Raw genomic sequence first — 19,157 nt, 5'->3', positions numbered from 1 at the left:
CTGTGCCCTCCCAGGTGTCAAGCCACTCTTCTGCTGCCCTTGAATATTTTTGCCTTAGACTTCTCATTTCACTCTTACTACATTTAGTTGACTTTATTCAGTTCACAAGCATATTAGATCTAACACTCGGTAATATAAGAGATGGAAAAGAAATTTCTATGCCTTCACTAAATAGAATTGTTGGATACTTTTATATTATGTTCTATTAGGCTTGTGAAAGCTCTGCCATATCAAAGTGAATAAAATATTCATCATTGCCTTACTCAGAATATCTCTTGATTTCTTGATATAAATGAATACTTCTTCCATCATTCCAAAAGATTTTATGTAGTAAAAGCCACAACGCATTGTATTTTAAAGCAGCATAAATTATGCCACCAGCAAAAGTAATTAATGAGTTGTCCAGTTTTTGTGACATTGTCAAAATTGTTGAATGTTTCATTTTATCATTGCCGCTCATTTTCAGAATAGAGAAAAATGGAAATAATTGACTGAGTATTTTTAACACCACTGAATGCAATAAATATATCTTTTGCAGGTTATTCATCATGTTTCCTGTCTTCCAAGTTTAAAAGTGTCAATTTAATTTCGGCCAAGAAAATTTATGCTGCAAAAATGGCAACCAATGCCTTGCAAACAAACCTTCTAGAAATGTTGGGTGGTAGAAATAACTTATAGTACTGAAAAAGTAATTAGAAAAAACATGAAGGGATCATTTGTCCTTCATAGCCACAATGATACCTTAGAGATATGTGATGTATGTATTATAAAGCAGAAAAGTTAATTTTTTTGGTAAAGTAAATACTAAAATAAAGTAAATAGCCCGGCTTGGGCTTATGAAGCTCTGCAGGTGTCTCTAGCCCATGAGTGTGCCCAGGTTCCTGAGCAGGAAGGTGACCCCAACAATAGCACTAAGTAATTAACATTAATTTACAAATCCAACTAAGAGCTCCAAATATAACAAAAATACTGCAATTTTGAAGCAAATCTGAAGTAGGGATGTGGAAAAATTTATTTAATGATAATTGAACAGCTTTTTCCTTATATTAGAATCACTTATGGCTCACCCAACATTTCATCCATCTCTATTTTGTCTCTGCTGCCTTCTCTCTAGGCTGACCCTTTACATATAGATACATCACAGCTCATAATCAGATGCAGGTTTGGACTATCATCCTCCCTTTGCCATTCTTCCCAGGGCTGTTGTGGGAACTGAATTGGAGTTCAACCTGCACTTATTATTTGACTGACTGGGATTGTATCAGACACATAATCAAAAGACAGATATTCCCTTGTGCATTGTTGGCACCCACTCACAATACGATGAGTTTGTATTTTATTGGATGATGACTTCTCTTACTATTAAAAGCTTGGAGATAAACCTGCATGAGAGAGTTTATCCAGTTTAAAAACAATAACATTTTTTTCCTTATTTTTGTTATTTAAAATGAATGATTGTTTGCTAAACCTGCTCTTGTTTTACTTCCTCTATCCCCAAAACAATTCATCTGATGCTTAGCATTGTACCTACCTCCTATGAGCATTGTGCAAATGGAGAAGATCTTTTCAGCATCAGTATTGGCTGAAACATTTCCAAACCCAACACTTGTGAGGCTGCTGAGGGTGAAATACAGGGCAGCTATATAGGCACTTCTGATTGATGGGCCTCCTAGTGTATTATTGTCGTAGTAAGGAGACTCTATTCGTTTTCCTAGCTCATGAAGCCAACCTGGAAAACATAAAAGGAATAGTTAAGGAATACTGAAATCATGAATACTACACACTTTTTAAAATAACATGACACTATAAAATGCTTATTCAGAAGACGCTGCATTCTACACAGGATTCCAAGAATAAAAATAAATGAAACTGCAAGAATTTATACAGCATGTAAAAGATCATTTCTCTCGATAAACGGATTTCTCCATAATATCTTTGAATTGTACATTACAAGTCTAGTTAGATAATTCACAAAATCCACTAAGGGACAGAAAAGCAAAAATCATCACATAGTGACACTGCAACAAGAATGCAACATTGATTGATTTTATTCTTTACATTAATACATGCTTGGAAAGATTTCTGGGATTCTAAGATTAAAATCTTAAAGTAATAATTACGTATTGAGAACATACTGCATGTTTATATTCACTACAGAAAAGATTCAGACGACTAAGCAGAACAGACAAAACCATTATTAATTTTCTGAAGATGAGATTCTGAATTTTTTGTAAGTATTTAATAAATTACTAATTTAACGCTTCTTTTCATTTCGCTGAATGAGTGTATGGATACTACAGAAAGTAATACTAGATACTGCTTCGAAGATATTTACAAAAAAAAAAAAAGATAAAAGAAAGTACAAGTAGTGAAAAATACGTTATTCTCTTTTTCACGAGGAAAAGAAACAACTTCAAAGAATTTCATAAATGTAATGCTTTGCAAAAACGAGGACTAAAATGAGACTAAAATCAGTTTGTGTGCTCACTTTTGCGTGTTAAGCTGATGGCTTGGATGGTCAGGTATAAACATCACAATGAAATGTTCTTAGTACTTAGGGTACTTTCAGAAGTAGTAGGGCTCTCCTTGTTCTGTGCTGGGAGCTTCAGTAATTATGTCCAGTCATGTATGCACGGAAAGACTGAATCACTTTCTGAAGCTTACTTTCTTCTCCCACTCCACTCAGCACACATTTATTTATTTGGCTGTGATGGAGCAGGTGCCAGGGAGCCTCTCCTGTACAGACTATTTGCAAAAGTAGGAGATACATTTTAATTGTCTGACTCAATGTTTCCAATTATACTCAGGAAAAGTTTGTAAATATTTACCCCTCTAAGGTGAGCTGTTTGAGTTTCTACTGCTACCACACAGTGCAGTCCTCAACACTAGACTCCCGCACACATGCTTGCAGAGAAAGCTAAGCCAGAAAGGCTGGATAATAACAGCATAAGATCTAGCCATAGCTGGTAGCATTAATCACATTTTATATTTGTGGCTCCTAATTGCCTAAAATGAAAGAAGAGCAAAAGTTATAACTTAACTGTTGCTGGCAATCCAGCTACAAGGTAAGTAGTGTCAGCACGCACCAGCAGTAATTGCATGGGGAAGGCACAATATAAGGCTTGCATCCCATCCTCAGCCATAGCAAATAATTAGAAGTGTCTGTGCAGCACTATCTGCTGAATGCTGTGAACAGCTTATGCGTGCATACAAATAATCAATACTTTAGGATGAATGCAGCAGAAACTTGAAGCAATTAATCAGTTTTGCAATTATTGTGGTTATATTATCAGGGTTGCATTGATGCCCTACTTTTCTGCTGGTTTACGTCTTGCTGCTTCCTCCTGCAGTGTTATCTCACAAAAACACCATTTCTTCAACAATGATATGGTCCTTAATATAGCTGATTTCATTTCTATGCCTGCATTAAAGAATGTAAACCCATGCATTAAAGAACAAAAGCTTAATACAACTCCTGATAGAGAGAAGATGGAGTTAATAAGTCTGTCTAAACTTGATATACAAAACTCCCATTGTACATTTCAGCAGTAGGTTTGAAAGCCCAAAATACAATTCCTCAGCAAAACATCTGCAAACCAGCCTTTTTTGCTTTCCTACCTGGATATATCTTATCAGACATATAGTGCATATGAACAATCACAAAATTGTCAAAAAATTAAATAAATTATTTAAAATAACTGTGGCTGATGTGTGGATACTAAAATAATGTCCCTTCAGAGAAAATCTCTCTTCTGGGAATGTTGCAAAAGCTCCCAGTTCTTGGCCTCTGTACTCCTATCCTTCTGTCCTTTGCTATCACTTTCACTGAAGATTCATACTGCAGCTAATTTAAAGTTTCTTCACCTCATTTTTAGCAATCAAAAAATAAACATGCCCCAAACAGAAAAAAATAAGCTGAAAAAATATCCTTTGAACTGGAGCACATTCAGCTGTTTGATATAAAGAGATCATAAATTTTAACACAGAAGTCTGTATATTTTATGCCTGCAAATCTAAGTTTAAGCAAATGGTTTGGAGTCATTAAAGAAAAAGTAGATGAAAAATTAGGTCCTTTTTCACTGGAATACATTTTATAATGAAAGTCAACATATGCCCTGAGAACTATGTTAACTCCCACTGCAACAGTCCCAGTTCACTATTGGCAGCTTCTCACTTCAGACCCACAGTCAGGCAACAAGTTGATGCAGGTGTGTATGGGAAATGATACCAGCTCTTCAATAGGAAGCAGTACACTCAGATCTACAAAAGATCTTCTCATATTTCAATTGGGAAAGAATGGGCAAAGCCTGTTGCAAGGATCCCACTGATGCCAAAATTTTAGCATATATATCTACTCTTCCATGAAATACTAACTTGCTCAAAATGGATCTTAGGACAGAGCACTTGTGCAAATAGAACAAGTAAGTAAATTCCCTATTTGTAAAAGCTCTTGTGGTATCAATATCTGATTTTTTTTTTTTGTCCCAATCACCTTCATCAGCTATCTATGTTACTTCTTCAGAATGCATTTCTTCGCGCCATAGTTGAAGACAATTTAAAAAGAGGAAAACAGAACTAATATTGTATTTGAAATAAGACAATACTGTTGTTTTATATTTTTATATAACACTATCATTTTTACTATCATTTTTATGAGTTAATGTATTCCTACCTCCTTGAGCCCTAGTTGTCATTTGACATTAAAACATCAGCTTTGCTATTTAAATTGCTTTCAATGAAATTTCCATAGTTGATCTGTCTCTTACTAACTAGTACAATGCATTGAAAATAAAAAGTTGTATAAACCCAAATTATTTTACTTCTTGAGCGTGCATGACTCTGAATTATTAAAAAAACACTGCCTCTGCTCTTATAACTCATTTAAAGTATTCTTCTAAATTTCCTTAAAGCTTTTTTTAATCCTGCCTAGCCAAAATATTTTTGACAACAGCACCATTCACATTTTTTTCTTGACTATTAATACATTATACAGTAGCAATCAAACTACTTAATCCCATGGAACACAGCTGTTATCCTTTCATTGTCACAAAACCTATAATTTCTTTGCAGGTTTGATCTATTCTGAAATTTTACTTGTCATATTAAGAGAGGCACACAAGTACTGGAGCAGATGGTTTTAGGATTAAAGACCCAAAGAGATGACAGGAGTAATCATACTTCCAACCACGCTTTTCTTCACATTTGAAATAGAGAAGCCCACCATCCAGAAAGTGTCATACACATGCAGCTTCTAGACCATGAAACATCTATGATATATAGTTGCACAGTAGTAAAGCATGGGACATGAGTTCTTATTTTTTCAAAATAAATACCTTGATGTGCACCTACATGGCATTTCAGCTGCCTCAGGCTACAAAAGACCAAATCTAGCCCAGAGGTTGTGTTTGAAGAAAGGATCTAGCTGGCTTTCAAAAACAAATAAAAGTTTAGTGGCAGTACATGAGAGAGAGAGTTGGAAGACTTCTATATCAGTCAAATACACATAACCATAACAATTCCATGACAATGAGGAACTGTTAGGAATAATCTACTACCTTTGGTCTTTGTTAACACACTTTCCTACATAAAACAGAAATTTAAAATAAGAAAGAAAACAAATGTGATAAACCAAATACATTGACAATTTTCTCAAGAACCTCTGCCTAGAATTATTAAAGTAATTCCAAAAGGAATTTCATAATTTCTTTTCTTATTTTTATTTCATTATAAAATACGAACCTTGGAGTCATATTCCTTATTACAATATGTTTAATTATTTTTTCTTACATTAGAAAAATATATGACACGTGTATGAGGAACTTATAATGTGAGTTGCCAGAGGAACACCAGTTGCAGTCAAATCCTCACTACAGTCAATCCTCATACAGTCAAATTTTGTGGAGGGATATCCTTGACATGAAATAGGAGGAAATTAGATTTAACCTGGACAGTATAAAACAGTTTTATCTCAACTGCTTGTGGCTGGATTACTTGTGGTAGGAGCATGCAGGACAACTCAAGGCTGCTCTCTTCGATTCTGGGATGAGAGCCCAAGTACATGATGTGCTGCCTTGCATGTGCCATCCCTGGAAGAATTATGGAGATTAATGCTTCAGATCAAAGCGAGGCAAATATATCTGCCCTCCACAATCTGTAGTATCACCTTTATCTTTCCTCTGTGAAACTTTAACAATATAGTTTTAAAATCTAATTTATGCCTGTTTAAACCTTTTCCACAGTATTGCTTTGTCTGAGTCATAATACCAATCTGGTGCATTCATGGTACATATTTCTCCAGATAATGAAGTGTTAACTATGTTAACTTTGTACAAGCAGATTATACTTAGCCTCTGAGCTCAGTGGACATTTAACTGCCAACAGAAAAAGGTACATGGATATTACGTAATCTGTAGAATATTTGCATACAAAAGTTTTGTTTGATGAATGCTGACATTACAGATGGTAAAAAAACACACCAAAAATACTTCTAATGTATAATCAAAGAGGAAAAAAATGTTCCCCTTTCTATCAAGTGTGCTATTAAATAGATAAAATCCTTGGAGGAGAGTGATAAAAAGAAATTTATAAGAAGATTTTATGCTTCTGATCTGAGATGTTCATCTCTTTAAATCCTAGTGCATAAATCAAAATAAAGCCTGTATTCATGTTAGTGCTGCATATTTATGTCACTGTGAAATTATTAACAGCATATTCGGGGGATTTCTCAAATGATGGCAATGAAAACAAATGTAACATTTTGAAAAGAAAAACAGTTGAGTTTCGAAACCATGCCTTTCTTAGAAACAAAACTTGAGATATTTTCTCTCTAAAATTATTTGTGAGCATTAATGAGCAGTAAATTTTGAGATTATTGTCATATACTAGAAGTTGAGTGGACAGTAGGAGTGGATAGATTCAATAAAAATGCCATTTGTTCTGAGTTGCAGAGACACTGGACAGAATTTTTAATGCATCTTTACTAAATTAACAAATGAAGGAAGATTTTCACAAGCCAAATCCAAGACACAAAGATGATCCTAACAATGCTGCTATATGGATATATCTTTGCCTCTCTCTTGCTTCTTTAATAAGGACCAAAAATTTGAAGATGTAGTTAAAATCATAATACTCTCTTGGACTTTAGGAATTCTATCATTGATTTCTGGGGAAATCTGATAGCAGTCTTTCAGTATATAAAAGGGAGCTATAGGAAGGAAGGGAACAGACTCTATAACAGGGTCTGTTGTGATAAGACAAGGGGAAATGGTTTCAAACTAAAAGAGGAATGTAGGATATAAGGAAGAAGTTTTTTAGAATAAGGGTGGTGAGGCAGTGGAGCAGGTTGCCAAAGAGGTGGTGGAAGCCCCATCTTTGGAGACATTCAAGGTCAGGCTGGACAGGGCTTTGAGCAATCTGATCTAGTTGTAGGTCCCCTGTTCATTGCAGGGGAGGTAGACTAGATGACCTCTATGGATCCTTTCCAATTCAAATGATTCTATGACTCTATGATACAAGCAACGTCATCAAGAGCAAATTTTGAATTTGGACATCAGGCAATCAGAATAGAAAAACAAAGATAAAATTTGAGGATTCATGCAAGCCCTATTGCTCCATTAAGGCTTCGGCAATAGTGATATACCAACTTCTGTATTCAAAATCGTGTAAGCAGAGGTTGTCTTCCTTGGAATGCCCGCCTCAAATGATGAAATAATCTTTGTAGATTCACTGACTGATGTTCTTGGACTCTGACCTAGAGGAAAATGTCTCTTTCCCTAGAACTTAACGGAAAGTTTTTAAGCTAACTATCTGGATATATACAATGAGATGCTTTAGATTTATAATAACCATGGAGTTTTCCAAACTAAATGCATAATTCCTCTGATAACAGCATTTTTAGATATAGCTTTAAGCTTTTTCAGTTATTGAAAATAAATTTAATTTGAAGAGTGGCATCCTAAGTAATGCTTCTGTACGGCTAATACCCTTTGTAAATAAACAGGTTGTATTTCTAATTGAATATATACTTAGAAGCTATTGTACAAATAATTACATACTGTAAAACTTTAACTCATGCAACTTGAAAAAGTCCTAACAAGATATTGACCCACTGTACTCAGAGAAAATGAAGTTTTCATGGCACAATAAATATTTAATGAACTCAGTAGTTTTAGACAGAAGAGCTGCTCAATCAAGGGATAAATAGAGGAAAGAAACCTCTAAAATCTAATTGTAACATTGTTAATAGCAACAAAAACACAGCTGAGCCCACAGAAGCACCAAAAAGCTGACAATTAAGTTTTAATTATTTGACAAACTCCTGCTCTAAATTGACTGTGAGATGACTGCAAATATCATTGCTTATAATAAGAAAGCAAAATTTCTATATTCTCATGTTAAAATTGATGTACCTTTGGGAATACTGAAAACATTCCTTGGTGGGAAGCATTAAATCTTCTGTCATCAGCAACGTATGGTTCATTAAATAATTTATATTTTCATTTAGGAAGGTCAGAAGTGCAAGGAGAGATACTTTTCATCCTAGAGGGAGCTTATAATTCATCCTAGTTAGTGAAAGTATCAAATTTATGGATTATACAGTCATTTCCTAAGTCTCTCTGGTTGTCTTCAGGGCATGTCTGTGGCTTGTGGCTTAGGCACTGGAATGGACTGCCAAGGGAGGTGGTGGAGTCACTGACCCTGGGGGTGTTCAAGGAAAGGCTGAATGTTGTGTTGAGGGACATGGTTTAGTGGGAGCTATTGGGAATTAGGTGAATGGTTGGACTGGATGATCTTTTAGATCTTTTCCAACCTTGGTGATTCTATGATTCTATGATTGTCATTGACAGCAAACGTGCCTGATGTGAAATACTTGTAATAGTAGCATTTTATTAGAAAGCAATTAGAAAGATATCTTTTAAACAATATTTGGTTAGTTACAAGCAAGAAGGGTAGAGTTCTGTAGCACTTCCACCTAATGTAAACACTGCACAAAGCACAGTGTACCTGGTTAGGTACTCATCCAGCCTGGATGAGGAGCTACGAGAGATGGTTTAGTAGCTTGTGGCACTGATAGGAATGGGAGGGTGGTTGGACTAGATGATCTTGCAGGTCGTTTCCAACCTTGTGATTCTGTGATTCTGTGGTTACCAACAACACATTTCAAGACTTAGATTCTTCCCAGAATCTAATCACATTCATGCATTAAATATTTGCATTACGAGATGTAATCATAACTTATCTTTTCTGTGAAATAATGCTTAGTTCTTTCACTGTTTCTGGACTTCTTGACTTGACAAACACCCTGAGGATGAGTCCAGACACAGTTCAACAGACAGAGAACCAGATATCTCTTACTGTGCTAGTAAGTTGGATGAATTAGCTACTTCCATTTCTCCTTCAATATGAGGCTAAAAGCTCTCTTGCTAAAGAATTAATTTCATATCAACTACTGTAGCATATTCTGGTGAAAGAAGAAAGAAGAAATGGAAGTGGGATGGGAGGAGTCATGTTCCTTTGAGTGGAGCTCTGAGACAGCCTCTAGAAAGTTAGCTCTGCATGAGGTTAAAAAGGTTAAAATTGGAGTTTTCCTCCAGGATCATTTATGAAGTGGGACAGAAAATAAATGGCTGAATTACACTTGTTTGCTGGGCTGGCCTGAAGCTAGCTGTGCAGGATTTGGATAACTTGACCCTCTTAAATCCCAACCTTGCTACCATTGTGCTGGAGATTGTGTTTCTGAGGTATGAAGCTGATGTTCTGTAGCTGACTAAACAATTCAGAGCTCTTTTTTTCATACTGATGGGGAAGTCTCCAATGCAAGTTTACTACAGTCTCATATTTTAACACAGTAATTATTTCAATTAAAATAGAGATGTATTTATTCCCAGATTGAAAGCTAACTCCAGTGGTTCTGCTTTAGGAGCTAACTCAGCAAATTTACAAGGAATACGTTTGCCATGATATTTTATGATAATTATCTAAACATGCTTACTGTTGCATACAAGTTCCAGTATAAATGATGTGTGCACCTGCATTACTGTAGAACTAGGTCATAAGTTGTTCAGTTTCATATATCAAGTAGATAAATGTTGAAAAGAAACATCCCTGAAACTCTTTTTCTCTAAGTATGCACAGATCTTCTCAACAGTAATTTGTCAGATGGCTATTTGTGGATACATGGGAGATTTAGTCCTTCTTGCTTCTGCAAGCAGGCAGTTTTTTTCTGTTCCACACTTAATTGAAAAGACTAGGCAGGGATATTTACAATATCCACTTTTATGACTGTGTCAGTTAATACATAGTAACTACTGTATGAAATTAAATATTTTAATGATTTTCTTCCTTTATTTATTATTTTTTTTTACCAGCAAAGAATTTATGAACAGCTCTAATGCCATGTAATTATTATTATTATTGTTGTTTACCAAGGACAAAAAAAGTTTTTTTTTTTTTTAAAAAAAACTAAAATAAATCAACAATGTAAATAAATTAACTGCTTTTTGACATCTCATATAATGTTAATTGTTTTTTAAAGTACAAGTAAAATATACAAGGATAAACACATAGCTAGTTTAAGAAATAAAAGTACAAATGTATTGTTGGAAATATAAAAACCATTTGCAAATCTTCTACTTTAGGGAGATGCCACTTATCAGAGTCTCAACGCTTAATATTGCTGCTCCTTAGGCAAACTAGCTGTTACTGTCCTTTTCTAGGCTATCAAATGCCTTGCAGCTAAACTTGGAATTAGAAATGTTAGCGCTTCTAGTCCACTCAATGAAAAGAGCATGTCTATCTATGTCCTCTTTGCTTCTCTGTGCTCCATCAGTCTGTACCCATCTGTTAGAGCTTTTCTTATCTCAAATTTGGAATTTAATAACCTTTTGGGCAAGAACAGCCTTATTATTCTATGTTAATTGAGCAATGGATACAATAGGGTCCTGACCCATAACTAGTATCCCAGCTGCAGTAATGGCTTTTTTTTTAAGCTGTCTGCTAACATGTTAGAGACCTGCTTTCAGTACAATTGCCTCAATAGAGATCAATAGAGCATTATAATTCATTTTCCTAAATTGAAGATGTCTGTATTTATACTAGATATAGCTATATATTTTTTCCCTTTCTTAGAGCCATTTCTTCAAATTTAGAAAGAACCATAGATCCAAAATCACAGATTCTGTTATCACTGACAACAAAATATCAAAATAACAATAATCAAAAACATAATTAAGCAGACCTAAAAAGAGTTTAACATCAAACATTCAGGTTCAGAGGTGACAGATTGAAATGAACAGTTGATTGGAGCTGGTGAATGATGCCCTGTGCAATTTAGTCAGAAGTTCATTCCTCCCCTGAAAGGATTCATAAATCTTCACATCCATTTCTAACCCGATGAATGTGTGCTGAGGACCCAGGCTGAATCTTGCTGCCTGCCTGCCAGTGCAACTGTAGCTGCCAGCTGCAGTTGTTCCTAGGACTGCAGCTGTAGCTCAGTCTTAGCCCTTAATGAGTAAAATACTCATCACAATGACTAGATGTTGTTTTGTCATAGCTCCAGACTCAAATAGATAAATCAAGAAACCAGAAGCATGTACACTCATCAGCATGCATGGGCTACTTACATTACCTGGGTCTGAAAAACAAGAATTCCTTAGCAATATAAATTCTTCCTGTGTCTTTCCTGTGCTAGCTGACACATCTGATAGCCTCAGTACACAGTGATTTGTCATCACATGGAATCAGCGTTCATAGATTTTTAGGATTGAGCTGCTCTGAACCACCTATCTGCACTCTGTGGGCATTCTTCAAACACCTTGCCCTGCACTAACATCTCCTACAGGACTTGCTGGGGAGGGTAGGTAGGAATTTATCTTCTTTCTTTCTTTCTCATCCACCACTGTACAGCTCTAGCCAATTTTATAGCAAAAGCCAGAGTGTGTAGACTATCATTTCACCTAATACCTCAATGGTAAAAAGAATCATAAAAGACTTAAGATTTCTGTTCTCAGCATAGGAGAGTACAACCTTCATCTCTGTCTTCATGTGAGTCCTGGAGACCCTTGACAGAGACTCCAGGTGTTGGAATCCACTGTTGAAATCATATCAGTTTGTAAAGAAAATAACAAGAAGTATCAAGAAAGAGAGCTGCCTAGGAAGAACAAAAAGTGGAGAAAACTGTACACCAGGATATGGAGCTCTCTTTAAAAGATTTGCTTTGTATCTGCATCTTCTATACCCTACACACATGTTCCAATGTCTGAACTCCATGCTAAAGAAAAGTACAATTCAGTAACTGTCTCTCTTCCTCCTGTGCCTAAAAGAAATCAGTGGATTCTGCTTTGTTTTTCACCAGAAATACCTGCTTCAGGTCTGTGTACTAGATCAAGACAATCCCAAGTTGCTAGTGTAGAGTGAGAGGATTGCATGAAGTGCTGCAAACAGCAGCAATCCTCACTACTACAGGTGCAACACTGAACAAACACAAGTAAACTATCAGGATGCTCAACACTTCCATATTTACCAGTTTGGATCAATGCTATTTGAGGAATTTATACAATAAATTCCATTATGTGGTACATACAGTTCCTCAGTACCTACAAAACTATCTTATAAATTCCCTGCAGATGAAGTGAGGCATACAAACCCTCGGGGAAAGGGACTGAAATTACAACTCTATTTTCCACATTTCCTTCTGGTTCTGCTTGGATGCTATGCACCTCATTCTGTACCAGAATCTTCCATTCACTGTGCTGAGAGATGATTCAAGACATAAATCATTCACTGGGAGTCAGGCACCCAAGTCCCTTTAAGCTGTGATTGGAACTGTGTGATAGAAAAAGTAGGTGGGGACAGTGTTCTGTTGCAGAGCAGGTGAACTACACTGGTTCAGATATGGTTGAGCTCTTATTTTCAGAAATGCAATAAATTACAAGACCTATATTAAGAGAGTAAAAACCTGAAAGGTGAATGGATGTGTTCTATGGTGAAGAAAGCTATTTACTGACCTGCTTAAAACTTTTCCCAAAGTAAAAACACTTGATTTTCTATAAAATCATTGGTTAGTTATTCACTTATTTTGTTTATTTATTTTTACTTTAATAACAACTCCTCCATAGTCTGTATGTTATAAGTTGTATAAGTTGTACTGTAGGTGCACTATTAAAAATTTGCAGCTGAATTTCTGGTGGTCAACAAAGAATTTTCTCAAGACAGTTGCAGAAATTACACCTGACTCCTTTGACCACCTTCGGCACGAAGCTTACTGACCCTTGCTCTTCTCCTAATCTCCTCACTACATTCACGACAGCTGAGTTTCAATAGCTCCTATGGTTCTCACCAGATGAATGCCTCTAAGCAACAGGAAACGCTTTCAGTATTATCTTCTGGTTGTAGAGAGAGGTTTAAAAGCAATTTCTTGATAAAAATTTGAAAGGGAATAGTTCAATATATGCAATTCAAAACAGCATAGAGCCAATCAAGACCCTATAAAGTAGTCTGATATCAGCTAAGCCTATGGAAATGAGAGACGACATATTGGAGCAAAAGGAATTACAGTGGTGGGATCAGTCAGGTACCTCCACACAATTACACCTCAATTAACTGAAAATTGATCTTACTTCTTCATCCTGTGTCTTACTGAAACATCTGTTTCACCCATGAGAATGAATGAGGGGAACAACATGAAATTTAATAACAAAAGATTTTAAAAAGCTGGAGGAGAAAAGCAGGAAAAGAACATAACTGTCTCAGGAGAGTCAAGCCAGAGTCAAGCTGCTTCACACAGAATTACAGTTTTCTGAGGTGAGAAAACTTGCTGAGATAAAGATTTCTAGAGCCTTAAAGCTGTGCCCACACTGTGTATCTTCCAAACACCCTACATAGTCAGTTAAAATATCAGTATTAGAGCTATAGAATGGAGCAAGATTTAATATTAGCACTTTTCTCAATGCCATCACATTCTGACAATATTAGTAATATTTCTACACAACATCTTTCTTATTTAGCCACATGTTTAAATTTGTAAATGTAACCATGATTTTAAATTGATTCCAATGATATTATTTTCTGAATAAAGATGAGAAGAAAAAAAAAAAAAGAATGAATGAAAAGAAAGAAAAACAGAATGAGAAGCAAAGAAAATGAGAGAAAAAAGCAAGGAAGAAAAAACAAAGTTTAAAATTGCAGTCAATGAGAACAAAGCAAATACATTTTTTTTGTTCTGTGTATTTTCACAGGGAGAACTTTTCATTACTCCCATTGGTCCAATGCAAATCCAAATCCAAATGAAGGACCTCATCTTTTTAAATTAGCTAGAGAAAGTGTTATACACAACAAACTGTTTTTCCCATTAAAGTCAATGTTGTGAGATCTGTGCTGTGGTGCGTATTGGATAGCACAGCAAGATCCAAAGTACTATGTTACAGTATTACAGTTTAAATGTCAGGTTTCAGCGTTAGCAAGACCTCAGTTTTGAATCTTTGCCATAAGATTTATGAGGAAACAGTAAAAGGAGGTTGCTAAAAGCTTTAATTCCTCTCCTCAAGAATAGATTCACATATAACAAGCAAAGAATTCTTATCATTCCTGGAGTGGGTTTTCCTTCTTTGAACAAACCTATATTTCTCTGTATTTTAGCTGTTGCATGTTTTGCAGCATCCATGACCCAGATACCACTTCTTCCTGTAAACACTGGCTGAGACACTCCAGAGAAGACTAAGAAGCATACTTTCCAAGGGAGACACATATTAAGTTTAAAGGAAAAGTTATTTTTTTTTGCTGTATTTTTTTAGTGCTGACAATTACAATGCCTCCTAATGCCTGGAATAAACTTTATATACTGATGGAAAATTGAACCTCTATCTTTGATATTAATGTAATAAAATCAGAAGTTTAAAAATGAGAACATATCAATACAGAACTAAGAATAACATTCCACTGCCTTGTCTGCATGAAGAAATGTGTTATACACATAATACAAAAATGCACAAAAAGTGCCCTTTGTACAAAAAACAGTACTTTCTATGTCTTGTAGTATCATTACCTTTATTATATCCCAAAGCAAGCTTTCTTCTGCTTGCATTATTTTGTTTCCCTTAAAAAACAAAACAATCATAAAATATTTATTTGCTATGAGAGAGAGCTATAGAAACAACCTTTCTGACGGATATGGAACTGGTATAATGTTGATTTGCTACACAATAACTGCATAAGTTTTGCAGCAGTCACTGTAATGTAGCTTTTATTATTCATACATAACAGCTAATTTTGTCAGAGACTATCCACGAAGGTGGTAGAACAGCTTTCCAGGTAAAAATCCACAAACACACTTTTAGAAACAACGGAAATAAAATCAGGCTGTAAGTTCAACATTAATGCATTTTCACCAGGTGGGAGGCTAAGGCTTTAAGGCTGTACTAGGCTTAGAATTTCCCAGCCATTTCATCAGGAAGGTGTGTTACATGCAGTCAAGCATGGAAAATCCCTGAGTCTCATGGCAAAACAAGCCATTGGTGGGAGGCTGTTAAGGAGCAGCTAGGAACCCCACTAGAGATGACTGATGTGTGATAACCCACATACAGCATTCTTCACTGAGACACAAAGGAGACTTAATGATTCTGTTCTGAATAAACTGCTTTGTTCTAAAGAAGGTATCTGGGACATTTGCTTTTATTTCCATTGCCCAAGAGAGAACCAAAGCAAAGGATGAAAGTTAATATTTTTATTGCAATAAATGCCAAGAGTCCCAGGTGAGATGAGGAGATTTTCCTAAAATGAAGAGCTCAGGGAACAGAAAGCAACTACATGGAGAGTGCTGCCAGCAGCCCACCTGGGGAGTGAGGATGAAGCCCTTACTCAACATTGGGACTGCAACAAGTGCTTTGAAATGGTCTATCATTTGTGGCCTACATAAACTGTTAATGTTTTTTGGTTTTGTTTTTTTTTCTTCTTCACTATTCTCACCAAAAACACTTTCATTTTTATTCCTATTATTTCTAGATTTGTTTTCTTCTTTTATCAGCATTTGCCCAATTTCTGCACGGTGGGATTTCTTTATGCATCCTCCCCTACAGTTGCAGTCTTTTCTTTGAAAGGTTTGCACTGTGAGAAGTTCAGCAGTTCACAGACCTGGTTTATAAAGGCAAGGTGGAATAAACAACCAACTAGAAGAATAAAAGGATTTCACAAACTTTTAAGTAATGTATGGGCAAACTGGAGAGGTGCATTTATTGGATCTTCTTTCTTCTTTTCTTCCTCCTGACACCGCATCCTCACCTCATCTGAGTTCAGGTTTTTTAACATATTTATCATTTTCCCTTCAGACTTATCTTTACCAGATGATATTTAATAGGTTTAAGAGAAAAGAAAGAAGGAAATTAAAGGAGAAGAATAAGTGATACTGTAGTCAAATGCACCTTACTGAGCCTTTGGTCAGAGGTGTTTGCATCATTCTACCAAATATTTTTCCCACTAGCAAACTCTGACTCACCATCAGACATTGTTTATGCACTCTTTTCCTCTCATAGATATCTTATATCATTTAAATTATTTATATATTATTTGATTGTGTCTTTAGTACTTAACAGCACAAAGAAAACTAGCAAGACTTTCTTCATCTAATTTTTTCTTCATTTAATTTTATCGCTGGTCTTGCTTCCCCTCCTGATTCTGTTATCACATTATGGATTTTAAGTGAAAGGTAAACGTAAGTAAAATCAAAAAGATAAAGCACAAGGAACCAGAAAGTACAAAGAGATGCCTATTATTGATATGCCATCTGAGAAAGACAGTAAAAGATATGCACCTCTACAGTAAAGGCAAGTTACCCACATGGAAAGATGTGGAGCATTATCATCTGCTCTAGCAGGCAACACAGCTTTAGCAGCATGTCAGAACTCGTGACATCAGGATCCTATACACAGTTTATTGTTTTCTCACTGTACCAACACACCTGCCTTTAGAAATAACAACCTTTATAAATAATCTGAAAAGTTTAAAATCTAAATAGTAAAGCTAGAATATTCAAAGAAACCAGAAGGAATGGTGGATCATACTTCATACGTACAATATAATGGTTCAATTCCATCTCTGCATTGTTAGACATCTTCCATTCTATGTAAAAATAGCAAAGATTGAAAATAAGCTAAAAAATATTTCTGGAGGGAGTTTTTAATGGAAAGGCTTTTCAAGATCTCTCTGTTTCACTGCACAGTAAAGAATAATCAGCACTCACAAGGGAATCTCTCTACTCAAAAATTGCATAACATGCAAAAAGATGAACTTTCTTGTCTATTCTTTGTACAGCTTGTCCAGCCCTTTTCTATCCAGATTCTGGATTTTTCAAGCATGGAAATTTCACTGTTTTCAGTATTTTGAATGGGGGGAGGGGAAGGGGTGAAGGGAAAGGGGTGGAAGATGAGGGAGATCTCCTACTCCCATTATTCCTCCACACTTAAAATCAATTAATTGAAACTATGCCAATGAAAGACAGTGTTTAAACACACAATATTTAGAGACTGAGGAAGAATTGTTCTTTCTTATCTAAGTAGAGAGAAATTTGTTTCTCAGTTGAAAATTTAAAGAAGATTTCTTAGAAATCAAATTTTCAAAATCCTCAGAAACAAAAATTGCACTGTATTTATACGTGAAACTGAGTCCATATTTTTTAGTGCAATCTTTTGTCCTTTACTTGATTGGTAATCAAAATTATAGGATTAAAGCAATTCATTTTCTCTGCAATCAACATTAAGTGATTGTATATGGTTAAACAAAACCAGGCTTAGACATATATTTTTATATGTTTACACACACATATATGTATACATGCACACATATACACTTATGCATATGGTAGAAAAAACTTACCTATGTCCCAGGTAAGGGGGTTATTCTGTTCCATCTCCCTTTTCCCAATCACATACCAAATGCAGGCCATCCAGTGAGCAAGCAAGGCAAACATGGACATGAGAAGCGTGAGAACAATTGTGCTGTGCTGAGAGTAACGATCCAACTTCTGAAGGAGACGCAAGAGGCGTAACAATCGCACTGTCTTTAGGAGATGAACAAGGGAAACCTAGAAGAACCAAAAGAAAAACAACTTGTCAGCTCTTGCCATCTATTGCATACTTCTCTTGTTGCAGTGAAAGGAAATTACCCTCTAAATCTGAGTTTTTACTTTTGTTCTGCACATAGATATTTACTACTTCTGATTTAACCATAGAGACTTGAAATATCAGGAGATTTTTCCTTCTGACTTTTGAATGTAATGTCTTTTTTTTGTTTTCTTAAAAAAAAAAAAAAAAAAAAAAAAAACTTGTACTAAAACAGATCTTTCACTGCTCTAGAGAAAAAAGAATATCAAAATTATCAGATTGACGAAGGTTCAACTTCAATACAAAGCTACAACATAAACGTATTCAAACTCAAAATTTTCAGTTTTTGCTAGTAGCCAAATAGTAGGCAGAACTCAACTATCTGTGAGATAAAACCATCTTAATAATTAAACTTGGAAGAGGCAAGAACATAAACCAGATGTTTTGCAGAGAAAGGAAGCAAAGAGAGAAGCAAAGACTCAGAAGCTTTGCACGAGCTTTACTTGGCTTAAATTTCAGCTGTTTGCAAGTGTTAGCAAAAAATATGCAGATAAGGATCCAAAATTTTTTCTACTTTTCAAAAATTAAATAGTCATAATTGCCATTAATAATAAGGGTTGTTTTTTTTTTTTACTTCATTAATGAGATATTAGTATTAATGCCTACTAGATACCTGACTGATATACACACCAACAAACAGAAAGAAAAATAACATCAAACTTGACATTTATTCTCATTGTACTCCCTGAGAACCTCAATCAGCTCTCTGAAAATAGTGTAAAGACCCATACAGATCAGTATCTTTTTCTTGTACTAATCCAGAGTAATCTGAAGCTAAACTTTCCTAGTGCTACCAACAAAACTAATAATTTGAAATCTTAATTTCACAGGTGTGTGTTTGCTAACAACTAGGTTCAATATGACTGCTAAATTTTGTAACACAGATTATATTATACTTATTCAGGAAGATCTAATGTATCATCGATTTCATTCTGCTCTCAAGAATTAAGAGTACATTTTTTAAATCTTTTTTTACTTACACAGTTTTGTTAGTGCAGGAGTAATCCT

General features: G+C 35.3%; 1 protein-coding gene across 2 annotated transcripts in view; it reads right to left on the bottom strand.

Annotated features, from left to right (window-relative positions):
• The window catches only part of KCNH8 (potassium voltage-gated channel subfamily H member 8), a 98,587-nt gene that overhangs the window by 37,946 nt on the left and 41,484 nt on the right, over positions 1-19,157 (bottom strand). For both annotated transcript variants that reach the window (XM_048951474.1, XM_048951475.1), the window contains exons 6-7: positions 17,863-18,070; positions 1,532-1,729 (exon numbers count right to left, since the gene is read on the bottom strand). In XM_048951474.1, coding sequence (XP_048807431.1) covers positions 1,532-1,729; positions 17,863-18,070 — 406 coding nt within the window. The remainder of the gene's footprint in view (positions 1-1,531; positions 1,730-17,862; positions 18,071-19,157) is intronic.

This window comes from Lagopus muta, chromosome 7 (assembly GCF_023343835.1).
Source record: "Lagopus muta isolate bLagMut1 chromosome 7, bLagMut1 primary, whole genome shotgun sequence".
Taxonomy (NCBI): Eukaryota; Metazoa; Chordata; class Aves; order Galliformes; family Phasianidae; genus Lagopus; species Lagopus muta.
This window is presented reverse-complemented; position numbering and strand designations above follow the sequence as displayed.